This window comes from Muscardinus avellanarius (assembly GCF_963383645.1).
Source record: "Muscardinus avellanarius genome assembly, chromosome: 1".
Classification (NCBI taxonomy): Eukaryota; Metazoa; Chordata; class Mammalia; order Rodentia; family Gliridae; genus Muscardinus; species Muscardinus avellanarius.
Window position 1 is genome coordinate 204,929,164 of NC_137786.1, and position 13,473 is coordinate 204,942,636.

The window sequence follows — 13,473 nt, forward strand, 5'->3', positions numbered from 1 at the left end:
AATCTCTTTCCTTGGGTCTTTGCTATTCCCTCTTAATTTCCATTCTGTAATTCTAGAGCTGAACAGTCTCTCTCCCTCTAAACCCAAAAAATGGCAAGGTTTAAAAGCAGAAAATACCAGTGAAGACATAATTATGCAACCAAAGAATTAAACGAAGCAATAAAATAACTAAGATTTATGTGTATAGTCCTTAAATAGGTTCCAATTATTAATCTGAAAATAAAGAAGGGGCTTGGGAATGGAGAGCCCTGTGTCCTATGCTAGTGGCCATCAAGTTAAAATTTTAAACTGAAAATGTTGTCTTTACTTCAGTTTATAAACATTTATGTAAAATATTACTTTGAAATTACTTGCACTCCAGAGAAATTGGAAGATAAAGAAACTTTTACCCTTCCCCACCTTCTTTTGTGACAAGAAGACTAAACTAGAATAATAAATTTGCCAGTTACATATGCATTCTACTTATATTTATAAATGCTGGATTTACAAGTTAACTTGTAATAAGTATGCCATAATTTAAAAACCATAACTTGGTGATTTTCTTGCTTTTTCCATACAGAAAGCTGTCACTAATGCCTCTGATATTTTTGAAACCACACATTGAAAGACTAGGGCCAAAATAGGTTTTCTTTTCATTTGGGCAAAGTATAAGACCTGCTAAACACTTCAGTCCACTTTTTCTGCTATATTCTCCCATAAACAGGCATTTCTTCAGGTGGTCTTCTCATGAAATGTTATCTTCTTCTATATTCATTACCATTAAGTTTAAATCTTATTCATTTCATAAAAACGTTCATTTTATTGCCCTTAAATGAAGTCAATATAAAAATGTTATCAATCTAAGTAACAATAGCAGGCTGCTGAAAGTTTGGTGCATACGCACCAAACTGTCAATTTGTAGTAGTTTCCAAATCTGTTTGTGAAGTGGATAAAAGATCAACAGGTTGTAATTGTCAGGGTTATATCTGTCTTCCACATTACAAATGGGGATTATATGTTCCAAATTTTTCTCTGTAGGAAAGGTTTTACTTGTCAATAAAAGATTTAAAAGAACAGTCAGGGGCTGGGCACTGATATCTCTGTCTCCAGCCAATTTTCAAACCTATGCATCAAAAATATCGGCTTTTCCTCCCTTCCTTCAACCCCTGTCGTAATCCTCTTAGTGTCTTCTTTACCTCAATGAGCAACAAGATTCTACAATAAAATGCCCTGTAGATTTCGGACACCTCTGTCAGAATCCATCTTTAAAAGTGCTGCTTTTCAGGCTATTAAATTGCTATTCCTAATTCACTGATCACCCCTCTGTAAATAATTGGAGACATTTTTCTGAAGAGACTTTAAAGGTTTCATAGCTAAGGGAGAGCCATTTTTCCTGAAAGCTTCTCTTTACTAGCCAATTTATAAAGTTTATACTTTCTTACACTATTCTTTGGGTTGGACTAAAATTTTGTTCAAAATCAATTTTTGTCCAAAAACACAATATTGTAAAAATATTTATTGAAGATGAATGTTTTCTCGTTTTCACTAGGAACTATTAGTAAGGATAAAATAATTGCAGACTGTTATTCTCTCATTTTTCAACATTAGAAAAATACATGTGATCTTATTAAGTCCTAGTAATTTTTTTTAAAAACGTGAAGAGAAAAGCCTCCTCCTCTAAGTTTTTGCTGATAGCTCTTTGATATCCAATATTTTTCAAATTTGGACTGGTCTTTGATAAATGAGCTAACTAATAATTTCAACTCGGGTATTTTTGTTGTTTGTTGTTGTTGTTGTTGTTGTTGTTGTTGTTGTGCTCCCAGGAGCATTTTGCCTTTGAGCCCCACCCCCAGGCCTATTTCTAATTTTGAAACAGGAGCTCACTAAGTTGCTGAGGGTCTTGCTAAGTTGCCGAAGCTGTCCTCAAACCTATGGCCCTCCTATCTCAGCCTCCCATGTACTGGGATTACAGGGATATGCCACCACACTTGGCTATGAATTCAGTTCAGTTTAACTAACTCTGAGCAGTAGAGAGAAGATAATTAATATATTATTTGCCATAGGAGAATTCTCAGCCTACCAAAGAAGAAGAAACAAGGATCTCGCGAGTTATCATCCTAATGCAAGGATCAGAGCAGATTTTGACTACTCTGCTCAAATATTTCTAGTGGCTCCTTGATTTATGATTTTACAGAATTCATAATGTCAAATTAAGATATGAATTATAATATGATCCAACATCTCAGCAGAATCAACCATTCTACCCCATTAACCCCCAAAGTAACCTGTAATGTGCCCAAACCTGAGGTCCAGTTGACTTCAAATTATGCCTATTGGACTTCCGGGAAGATGGCGACGGAGAAAAGTGGGGCAAAGCCCTGCTAACAACCAATCTCTATTACCACAAAATCAGCACCTTTCATAGCCAGAAAACACCATCAGCAGAGAAACAAAAAATGTAATTTCAAGGGACAGAGAAAAAGAGGGCTGGAAAAACGAGACACCAGAAACCAGACCGCAGTGCTGCAGCCGGAGCCGTGGCACAAAGCTGCAGGTGCCATTTTCCCTTGCAGCACCAGGCTCCAGAGAGGAAGGGAACTCATAACGGAGCTCAGAGCCACAGAGGAGATACACCAGCCTCACGTCCGAGGACGTGGCAGCAGCGCCTTACTGCTGGTGGCAGCGGTGAGCTCACCGGACGGCACCAGACCAACGCACTCAACAACCCACCAGGCTCCAGAGAGGAATGGCGGACAGCAAGCCGAGGTGAGCCACTGCGGATCAGCCAGGAGGAATTCGGCAGATTTCTCGGCGCAGGGAGTATCTAAAGCTCCCAGAGGCTGGGCTAAGCACACCCTGCAGGGACTCAGAGTGGAGCTCAAAAACAGAAAAGAAATACGCCAGCCTCACGGCTGAGGGCGTGTCAGCGGCACCATATTGCTACTGACAGCAGCAGCAATGAATTCACCGAGTCCACTACAGCTCCATCTGTGCACTCAACAACAGTGAGTCAAATTGTGGCCCCTAGAGGAGAAATCCCAGTACTGTACTCCCAGGGATTTGACCAAGTGGGGGAGTGGCGGTGGCAGAGATATCACACCATAGGAGAACGCCCAATCTGGCACCCCCCCATGGTCTAAAGCAGCCTCGATTGACTCCCAAGGTCTGAGACTCTGCGATACAACCCAGTAAAGGAGTAGTGGGGACTGAGATACCACAGACTCGAGATCCAGAGCACCTTAAGTGAAGTCGTAGTGACCCAGGGAAGAAGCCAGAGAAGGCACAAACTTCTGAAATCATGGGAAAGAGGAATAACAGTGGAGCAATGAATGCCCACAACCCCACAACATCAGAACCTGATAAAAAAGAAATTCAGAGATTTCTAGAAGATCATATCAGGAAAATAACTGTAGAAATAATAGAAGTGTTTCAAAAAGAATCCAGAGAGAGCCAAAGAGAGATAAAGGATGCAATTAATGAAGTAAAGCCCTCAATTCAAAGTACAAACAACCGATTAGACCACATGGAGAATAGAATCTCGCTCCTAGAAGATGATCATTCAAAAAATCAATGCATAGTTTCTAATCTAGAAAAAAATATCCGACAGCAGGAATCTGATATTGAAGAAATATGGGCCCATTTTAAGAGAGCTAACCTAAGAATAATTGGAATAGAGGAGGGAAAAGAAAGTGATACCAAAGGGATCAACAATCTCTTCAAGGAAGTAATAGCAGAAAATTTTCCAAACATAGAGCAAGAGGTCGATACACAGGTCCAGGAAACTTATAGAACTCCCTTTAGAGAGGATCAGAGAAGAGGATCCCCACGCCACATAATTGTCAAAATGACCAATGTGGAAGCCAAGCAGAGAATCTTAAAGGCAACAAAAACAAAGGGCCAAGTGACATTCAGAGGCAAACCAATTAGAATCACTCCAGACTTCCCAAACCAAGTTATGAGAGCCAGAAGGGCTTGGAGTAACATATTCCCAATTCTGAAAGAAAACAACTTCCAGCCAAAAATTTCCTACCCAGCAAAACTTTCTATCAAATTAGATGAAAAAATAAGAAGCTTCCATGACAAACAGAAACTGAAGGAATTTATGTCTTCAAAACCAGCGCTACAGAAAATACTCAAAGAGATTAACTACAAAGAAGAAATAGGTAACACACACCAGAACCAGAGAAACAAGATTTTCCATCCAACAGACAACTAAGATTGGTTATCTGTGGAGATTCATTATTTATGTTAGTCTTATACCGATCTCTAAATGGTATTGTTTGCTTTTATTGTTGCTAATTTTTAGGATTTCTAGTTGGAATATTAATATACCTTCAGATATATAAAATATTTGGAAATATTTTATCCCATTCTATCAGTAACTTTTAACTGTTTACATTGTCTTTGGATATACAATTTTTTTTATTTTTTAGGGAGTTTGTTTACCCTTTTGTTTCCTGTGTCATTGAAATCATATCCAAGAAATCACTGCCAATTTCAATGTTGTGAGCTTTTATGACCCAGATTTTCTTCTAAAAGTTTATAGTATTAAGATTTATATTTAGGTATTTTATCTATTTTGAGTTAATATTTATATATGTGTTAGGTAAGGGTCCAATTTTATTCTTTGTCATGTAATTATTATTTTTCAACAGTATTTAGTTAAAAGATTAGTATTTCTTCTACCAAATGTTCGTGGAAACCTTGTCAAAAATAACTTGGAAGAATTTATCTAAATAAAATACATCATAATGGTATAAAGTATATACATCATAATGGTATAAATACAAAAGTATTTTCTTTATACCATTATGATGTATGAAAAAATGGAAGAATTTATCTCTAGGCTTTTATTTAACTCAAATGGTTTATATATCTGCCTTTAGAACAGTACTACACTGTTTCAATTATTGTAGCTTTATATGGTTTGAAATCAGAAAATATACATCTTCTAGCTTTGTTCTTCTTCAAGATTGTTTTGGGTATCTAGAGTCCATATTCCATATCAGGATAGATTTTTTCTGAAAAATAAATAAATAAATGTATGATAGCTTCACCCCCCCAAAAAAAAAAAACAAGAGAAAAAATATTCTCTGGTAAGAAAGAAAGCAAAAAGAAATATTGAACTGTTATCTTTTAGTCATCAAAAGCTTGGTATCAGACAAATGAAACTGTTTTGTGAGATTATCATCGTTAATATTGGATAAATTACTATAAAACTAGATGTCAACCACTAAGCCAAGCATGGGAAGGAGGGATGGGGAGGGAACTGGGTGGGAATCGGGTAGGGGCTAACTGGGCGATGTGTGCATGTATGTCTACAAAAGTATTTTCTTTATACCATTATGATGTATGAATACATTGCACCAATAAAAAATAAATTTAAAAAAATCTTAAAAAATTTTATGCCTATTGTTTTTAATGCCAACTATATGCCAGACTCCATGCTAGGATATGGCACAAAGTGACAGAGAAGATCAGGGGTGGTGACAAAGAAAGAAAAAGAGGTTGACTAGTAGGCCGAGGTATCCACATAATAACAGAAAGCATGGAGTGCTTTCAGAAAAAAACAAATGAACAATCTGGCCTGGCTAGTACACAAAGAATTCACTGGAGAATAGTCAGCCTTGAAAGATAGGTTATGGTTAAACAACAACAAAAACCCATTCATCAAAAATGTATCATGCACTTGCCCTACATTCAAGACTGTGTGCTAGCACTTAGGAACACAAATATGAGTAAGTCATAACGTCTGTGTCCAAAGAATTCTCAGTTTAGTAGTAGAAAAGACACAAAAGCAAATGACTACATGAAATGCACTCTCAGAACTCTTTCAAAGGATAAAGAGGAGTCCTGAGGACACAAAATAGAGATTAATTCTCTCTGGAGGGTATGAGGAGGTTTCACAGAAGGAGGTAAATTTGAGTAAAGCCTTAAGAGGCAAGGGATAATAACGGCTAGAGATATCTAGGCAAAGCACAACAAAAGCCATGGCACAAGTATATCAAAAGTATTCTGCACCTGGCATGATGGCCTAGTACCCTATCCCAGCTTCTTGGAAGGCTGAGGCAGGAGGATTACAAGTTTGAAGACAATCTGGGTGAGAACATGTCTCATTATTAAATAAAAAAGTCTAGGAGTATAGCTCAATGGTAGAGCACCTGCCTAGCATGGCAAGGCCCTGGGTTCCATTTCTAGCACTCCCCCACTCTCCCAAAAAACCACATGTTATAGCACATAATTCATTAACTCTGACTGTAAATGGAGGAAATAGAAAGGACCAAACAGAGGAGAAGATTGAAAGGTAAGTAGAAGAGTAGATTGGAGAATCGTGAAAGTCAGTGAAGGCCAGATCAGAATTTGGAACTTCACCAGGCAACAGTTAGGCATACAAGCTTTTGAAGCAATAAAATAATGCATCAGCCAAGACCTAATGAGAAATGTCAATAGGATCAAACCTGTGCTAAATAAATTTTAATATCAGATGAATATAAATAAAAAGTCATTAATTAGTACATCATTTTATCTTCTAAATTGTTCAAAACCAGATAAAATTAGAAATAGTTATTTTATTATGTATTTATAATTATACTATTTAGATTCATATTCTTCTTGAAGAATTAATATTTTCAGAATAAAATTTGACACAATAGAGACATCATGGGTAGCCTGAATTTTTTTTTTTTTTTTTTTTTTTTTTTTTTTTTTTTTTTTTGGTGGTACTGGAGTTCCTGGAAGCCCTTCTACCTCCGGGCTACACTCCCAGACCTATTTTATATTTTTATTTGGAAACAGGGTCTCCTAAGCCAGTGTGCATGGCTGGCTTCAAACCTGTGCGATCCTCCTGTCTCCGCCTCCCAAGCGCGGGGATTACAAGCGTGTGCCACCACGCTCGGCTGCCTGAAAATTTTAAAAAGAGGAGTTTGAGGCAATTTATTTTGCATTCTGTCTTGGAAATGGAGAAGCCAAACTGGATGACAGGAAGTCCTACTTCCTTTGGGTGCTCTTTGCTTTGACTTCATGTGTTTAAAAACTGAAGCTGATGCTGTTGAAACAAACAACAATCTCATACAAATTTAGCCAGCTAAGAAAAACAAAACAGTGATTCCTTCTTTAAAGCTATATTAAAATGCCAGTTACAGTTCAGTTTGAGAAAAAAAACCCTTCCTGAAGAATAAATTTATAAGTATTAATTGATTATATATCTTCTGAATTAGGTTGCTATGAAATAAGTTTTCTAAAAAAATTCATATGCCTTAGGTTCATTAACCTGTGAAGAAAATAGATCAGAAAGTACAGGCAGATAACAACTATCTTAAAGGTTTTCTTAAACAACCCCAATTTATTAGAACAGCTTGGACAATAAAATATTAAATAATTTTAAACAGGTACAATAAAATATTCACCAAAAAATAGGACTTAAATTACATAATCCAAGTTAAATTTTTTCCAAGTGTGAAAGCTACACATTTTTAATCTGAATTACTTAATTAACAGAAAGTCAATTAAGTAGAAAAATATTTGCCCCAACATCTGTAAAAATAATTTACATTTTAAAATAATTTATATTTTAAAAATTCTCACAAATATCCATTTAATCACTAGAGTATATCTATTGAGTGTCCAATATATAAAATGTACAACACAGAGACTCTGACCTTGTTCTGTAGGAAATGGTCCTCCAAGTCCACCTTTTCATATTGATCAGGTATCTGCTGACTGGCGCTGGTGCAGTCAAAATTAATTGGAAATCCCTCACAAACGTCCCAACTAAGAAAAGTAAAATATTTCATTATATTTTGTTAGAATGAAATCATCTAGCTATTATATTTTTCTAATATAATAATACATGCATCTTATTTTCCACTAGTAAGAGAAAAACAATGGATAGTTCATAATCTTCTGAATAGAAATTTTTGAAGCACCTTGATATTGATAATTGGGAAGAAAATGATTTTAAAAATCTATCTTGTAATTTATGATATTGGGGAATCTATGCCTAGTTAATTACTGATAAGACAAAAAAAACAAAATGATTTATAATTTTATAGCATCACTTGGAGACCATCTTCATTGTTAAATTTGTATTCTATATACACTAAACCAAGAGTAGAGGATGTTTTTAATACTTGAAATGGTTGGGTTGTACATACTAGATTGGTATTATTAACAGAATCTTAGGAGTCATCACAACTGAGCAGATACCTGGAAAAACCAAAGACTAGAGAGTTTAGATCTCATTCTAAGTTTAGCTAAATCGCTTATTTTAAAAGTGACCCAATATTTACCCTCCCCCCAAAATTACCTGGCTTAACACTTATTTGTTAGAATATACCATACATCATGGTTTTCGACAGAAACCAGTCCCAGAACTGGCAATAGCAATTTTATCAACAATCTGAGGAATATTAGAAGAAAATGATTATTAAGATTCCATATGATCTACTTGAGAGTATATAAAGAAAATTCAAATGAAATATAAAAAGTAACTTATCTAACAAAATTAGGTTGTATTAAATAAAGGCTGCTTCACGTTGTTATATTTAGGGACCTAGAACTAATTTGAATCAATTCAATCAAGCAGTGTTCATAGAATCTTGGAAAATAAACCTTAACAAGACTACGTGAAATAGACACATAAATTCTTAGAGGGAGGGTGGAGGGAATGGGGTAGAAACTGGGTAAGAGCTACTTGAGTGATGTGTGCATGTATGCCTCTACCATCTTCTACTTCATTAAGATGACTACAATGCACCAATAAAAAAATTGTTTAAACCCTAAGAGAAAAGATCTAGGCAAATTTAATGGCTTGGGGAAATATCTTGCATGGAAAATAGATCTTCTTATGAAAGGAAAATGAGTGTAAAAAGAATATTGCTGAACTATTTCCTATTTATAAAGAAAAATAGAATAAGAAGAAATACATTCATTCTTGCCTAAAAAGCACAAGTAGTCATTGGGATATAGAGCTTTTGTTTAAACATCTACTAAAGAAGCCCAATGAGTATGTCCTCCCAGTTGTCACTAACTACATTGAATGAGCCTCATGGGACTGCTCTTGGTCCTCTGGATAGGCCATCTACCTCAGCCTTTTCAAATGTATATTAAAGAGGGCCATAACTTATTAATTATTCAATGATAATCTAGATGGTATCTTTTAAATAGATTACTACTTCAACCTAAAGTATCAGTATCATATCACAGCATTTAATATGCTAGTCACTAGCTTTACATTCTTACTTACATTTAATTTAAAAATTCAGTTCCTTAGACACACAAGTCATATTTCAAGCACTCAATAAAAAGAGTTTCCATCATCATAGAACATTCTACTGGACCATGCTGGATAGTAGTTAGGCACTCAGGTCCTCAAGACACATGATCTGGGTTTGACTCCTGGTTCTACCATGTACTAACTGTGTGATTTTAGGCAAATTAATTATTTTTGTCTTGGTTTCTATCTCTGAAAAAAAATGAAGCAATAGTGCAGTAATAGGAAATAATGGAATTTAAATTATTGTTTTGAGAATTAAATAAATTCTTATCCAATTCATTTATAAACATGCCTGGCCTATAGTCAAACTTAACAAATGCTAGCTTTTCTTATTTACAGAAAAGATGCTGACATTCATCTGCTTAAGGGAAATTGTAAGCAGAGATGAGGCTCGATTCCCAGATCCTTGAAATCCTTCTTTACTCTTCTTTTTACTGTCTCACCAAGCCTCTAGCACATTAATTTGCTTTAAAGTTACCATTATAAAATTAAATGTTTCAATATGAAGTCATACAAAGAACATATTTTATATTTTAATGACTAAAGTTATTTGTTTAAAAATAACCATTAAAAACATATTTTACATTTCAAACAAAATTGCTACTACTGCAAGCAAGATCTGTTCACTGCCCTATATGATTTTTTAACACCAAGGAAAGTTATTAATAAGTCTTTCAGACATGACCTCATTATGCCATAGAGTAACTCAATATAATAACTGCTGAAAGAGAATTCAAAGAACATCTTTTAGTTTTTTGAGTTTCCCACTCCAGGAAATACTGAATTAGGTGACAGATTGCATTAATCAAAAACATGTTAATTTACTTGTCACATCCAGGTAGCAAAACAGCATCAGGATCCAAAAAGGTCTTGTAGGCAACTGTAACGCCACCTTTAGCAAATGTAGTCACGCGGTCAAAGGTCAAACCCAAAACGGGATTTAGTGGAGATCTGAAAAACAGGAAAAAAAAAAATCAAAGCTGTCTGCTAATTAAACAAACAATGAAATTTGAGCTCAAATAAGTAAATGAGTACACAATATCAGTGTCTAATCAAATGCAGAATAAGTGAATTTCCTATCATATAGCACAATTGTTGATATCCTATATTGACACAAGAAATGTACATTTTAGTTTATTTAGATGATTTATAATGTGCCAAGAATAGCTGCAATATATGTAATTTTAAATAATAATTGCAACAATAAAGGCATTTAGTTGAAGAAAAGCAATAAATTATTTATATAATGTTCATTTGTTCATGTATAACTGGAACAAAATGCAGCCATAGTGACCTGAGGAACAGGTAATTAAATAAATCCTTAATATTTGATTACAAACAATTATTTTTTCCGAACTCACAAAGTGTTATATGATGCTTTGATTTTCATATTATATATTGTTAAGCACACAATTTTAGGTAAATTTGGGAATGAATATAAAGTGAAAACAAATTTTAAGTTAAAAAATGGTCACTATGTCAACTATAAGCCATCCTTCTCTGAATGGGCTCAAGGATTTACAGTTTCAGTCCAGAATTAAAGAACTCAATCACATCACCTGCGCAGTCGTGTTGCCAAAAACATTTAAACTAAATCTAATCATGAGAAAAACACTTAGACAAATAAATCATGTGGACAGTCTATAAGAAAAGGGCCTGGACTCTTGGAAAAAAATCAGTACCATGAAAATCAAAAGTGGAGAAAATGTTTTAGATTAAAATAACTAAATGCAATACAGGAAGCTCACTTAGATACTGGATTACTAAAAGTTCTAAAGCACATTTTGAATCACTTGAATATAGATTGTATGCCAGTCGATAAACATTAGTATTGACTGTGTTAGATACTATAATGTGGATTTATAGAAGACTGTTCAGTTTTCTGAAGCACTTAGGAGTGAAATTTTAATAATTGTCTGGAGTCATTTTCAAATTATTCCAGAAACAGAAAAGACAGATATAAGAGAAGTAAAGAAAATGTGAAAAACCCTTTAAATTGATTAATCTAGATGATATATATATATATATATATATATATATATATATATATATATATATATATTCCTTGTACCATTATTTCAACTTTTCTGTAGGTTAGAAATTTTTCAAAATAAAAATCTGGGGGAAAATAATTAAAGGACACAAATATTGGACAAAATCGTTCACAAATGAGTAGTCTGACCCTTTCTTAATATCAATATAAATTAGGTACATTCATATTACTTCTTAAAACTTAACATGATTTACTCAGTACAAATTGCACATTTCACAATATATTTTAAATTATATGGCAATAACATTTTAGACATACAAACTTTAAAATTTCCAGTAGTGGTAAGATGGTATAATGGTTTCTGGGTGCTTTATAGCAGATTAGTGCTTTATTTTCAAAACTAGAAAAAAATGCTTTAGTCTACTAAAATAATAATTAAATACAAACAAGCATAGGCATTTATAACTTCTCCAGCTATGCTTCCCAGTAATTTTAGAATATTCCAGGTTATTGGTATTTTACTAGTCATTTCACAAATCTGATCCAATTAGTTAAGAACAAGTGTTCGCTCGTTTAAAAACACTGTAATATAGCAAAGATTAAAACCGTCAACATTAACTAGTTTATACTTTCATTTTGACAATAATATTAAGAAAAAATAATAATTTTATTACAACCTTTCTTATAACTGGAAGGGCTTGCTAAATTATTCAAGAATTCTTGCCACCTTAAAATTCATTACTGCTTTTATCATTATAAAATAATTCTATTCACAATGTAACTATATCTTGAAGTTTTCATATGGGAAAACATGTCACTTATAGATATTTTGAATTCTATAAAACATATAGCATAAGAAAACATTAAGCATTTTAATTCTGGTCATCTGGATCAGATAAAACAATATTTTATGACATGATACCACAATTTATCCTTCGAACCTCTTCCAATATCATCACAGATACTGAATAGTTTCTTGTTTCAGTCTTTGAAACTTTGACTTTTGAATACATAAAAAGTCCAATCAGCCCTAGATTGCTAAAATTTAGGTCTGCCTAAGCTATTTTCATTATAATTAACAACTGATTATACCCTATATGCAAAATTAGTTTCCCTTATTCTGTTCTACAGCTAAATAATGAGCTAAGAAAAATTAAAAACAGGCAGAAAAACGTGTTTAAGTTTCCTGACAAGCCGTTTCAGAGTTTGCCTATATTTGTCCTGTCAAAATATGCATAAATTTCCAAGATATTCAGCACAACAGCCCAGCTCATCAGAGCTTGTAGACCTCAGCCTTTTTTTCTTTCTTCAGAAACACAGATAATTTTATGCAGGAATTTACCAATCTACAAAAAATTTACACAATGCTCAGCAATAACTAGTAATTATTGTGGGATAATGTAAGGCGCTTTGGAGAAATCTAACTTTGATAGGATAGGGCTTACAAGCTTTACCAATTTATCTCTAGCAGTCCTGTCATTGGTGCTTAAAAGGTTAAGACTTTATTTGTGAAAACATAGAGAGATAGTGGGGAATCATGTTGTCTACAGCTTCATAAATCTTGCTTAAGATCCTTTTCAATTACCATCCATTTCTCCTTTAAAAAGGGACAAAAAAATAGAGGAGTGGAAGCAGGTCAGGGCAGTGTGCGACAATGACAGTGTGATGGGCTTGGGCCCCCCGTGGCGTTTCCATCTGCTATCATTAAGGTGACTACTCAGACATGAACAAATCCCTCTTGCTGTGCTGACAGGCAGACTTCAAGAAGTATGACAAGGCATTAGGACAGAGAGAGAGAAAGAGAGAGGGAGAGAGAGAGAGGAAGAGTATTCCATAAACAATACTGTCTCACAAAAATGCCTTTGAATTTTTATTGGAATTCAAGTTATTTTTTAAATATCGTAAAAGGTACTATTTGACCTCCCAATTCCTCATTTAAATAAGCTCACCCCTACCAAGATTGAGGACAGATAGAATAAAGACCTCGCTCTTACCTGTATGCTTTACCATAAGAGACCCAAATTTTTTGCTCATTCTTCAGCAAAAGTGGATTCTTAATTTCTTGACCATGCTCATCGAAAAGCCGGGCTGAAGAAATACTGAGGCCTGCTGGGTTGATGGAAGAACCTTGCAGCCTCTGATGAATCTTGAGAAGTAACTGGTGGAGGGCGGGTGAGGGGGAAGAAAAAGAAGACAAAACCTAAAATGTGAACATCTGTAATAAACT

The 13,473-nt window shown here is 34.4% G+C and overlaps 1 protein-coding gene across 1 annotated transcript in view; it reads right to left on the reverse strand.

The window, feature by feature from the left end:
- The window catches only part of DCDC1 (doublecortin domain containing 1), a gene marked incomplete at both ends in the record, with an annotated part of 459,856 nt that overhangs the window by 217,911 nt on the left and 228,472 nt on the right, over nt 1–13,473 (reverse strand). The window contains 3 exons of the mRNA XM_080690535.1: nt 7,638–7,749; nt 10,079–10,204; nt 13,241–13,404. Coding sequence (XP_080546661.1) covers nt 7,638–7,749; nt 10,079–10,204; nt 13,241–13,404 — 402 coding nt within the window. The remainder of the gene's footprint in view (nt 1–7,637; nt 7,750–10,078; nt 10,205–13,240; nt 13,405–13,473) is intronic.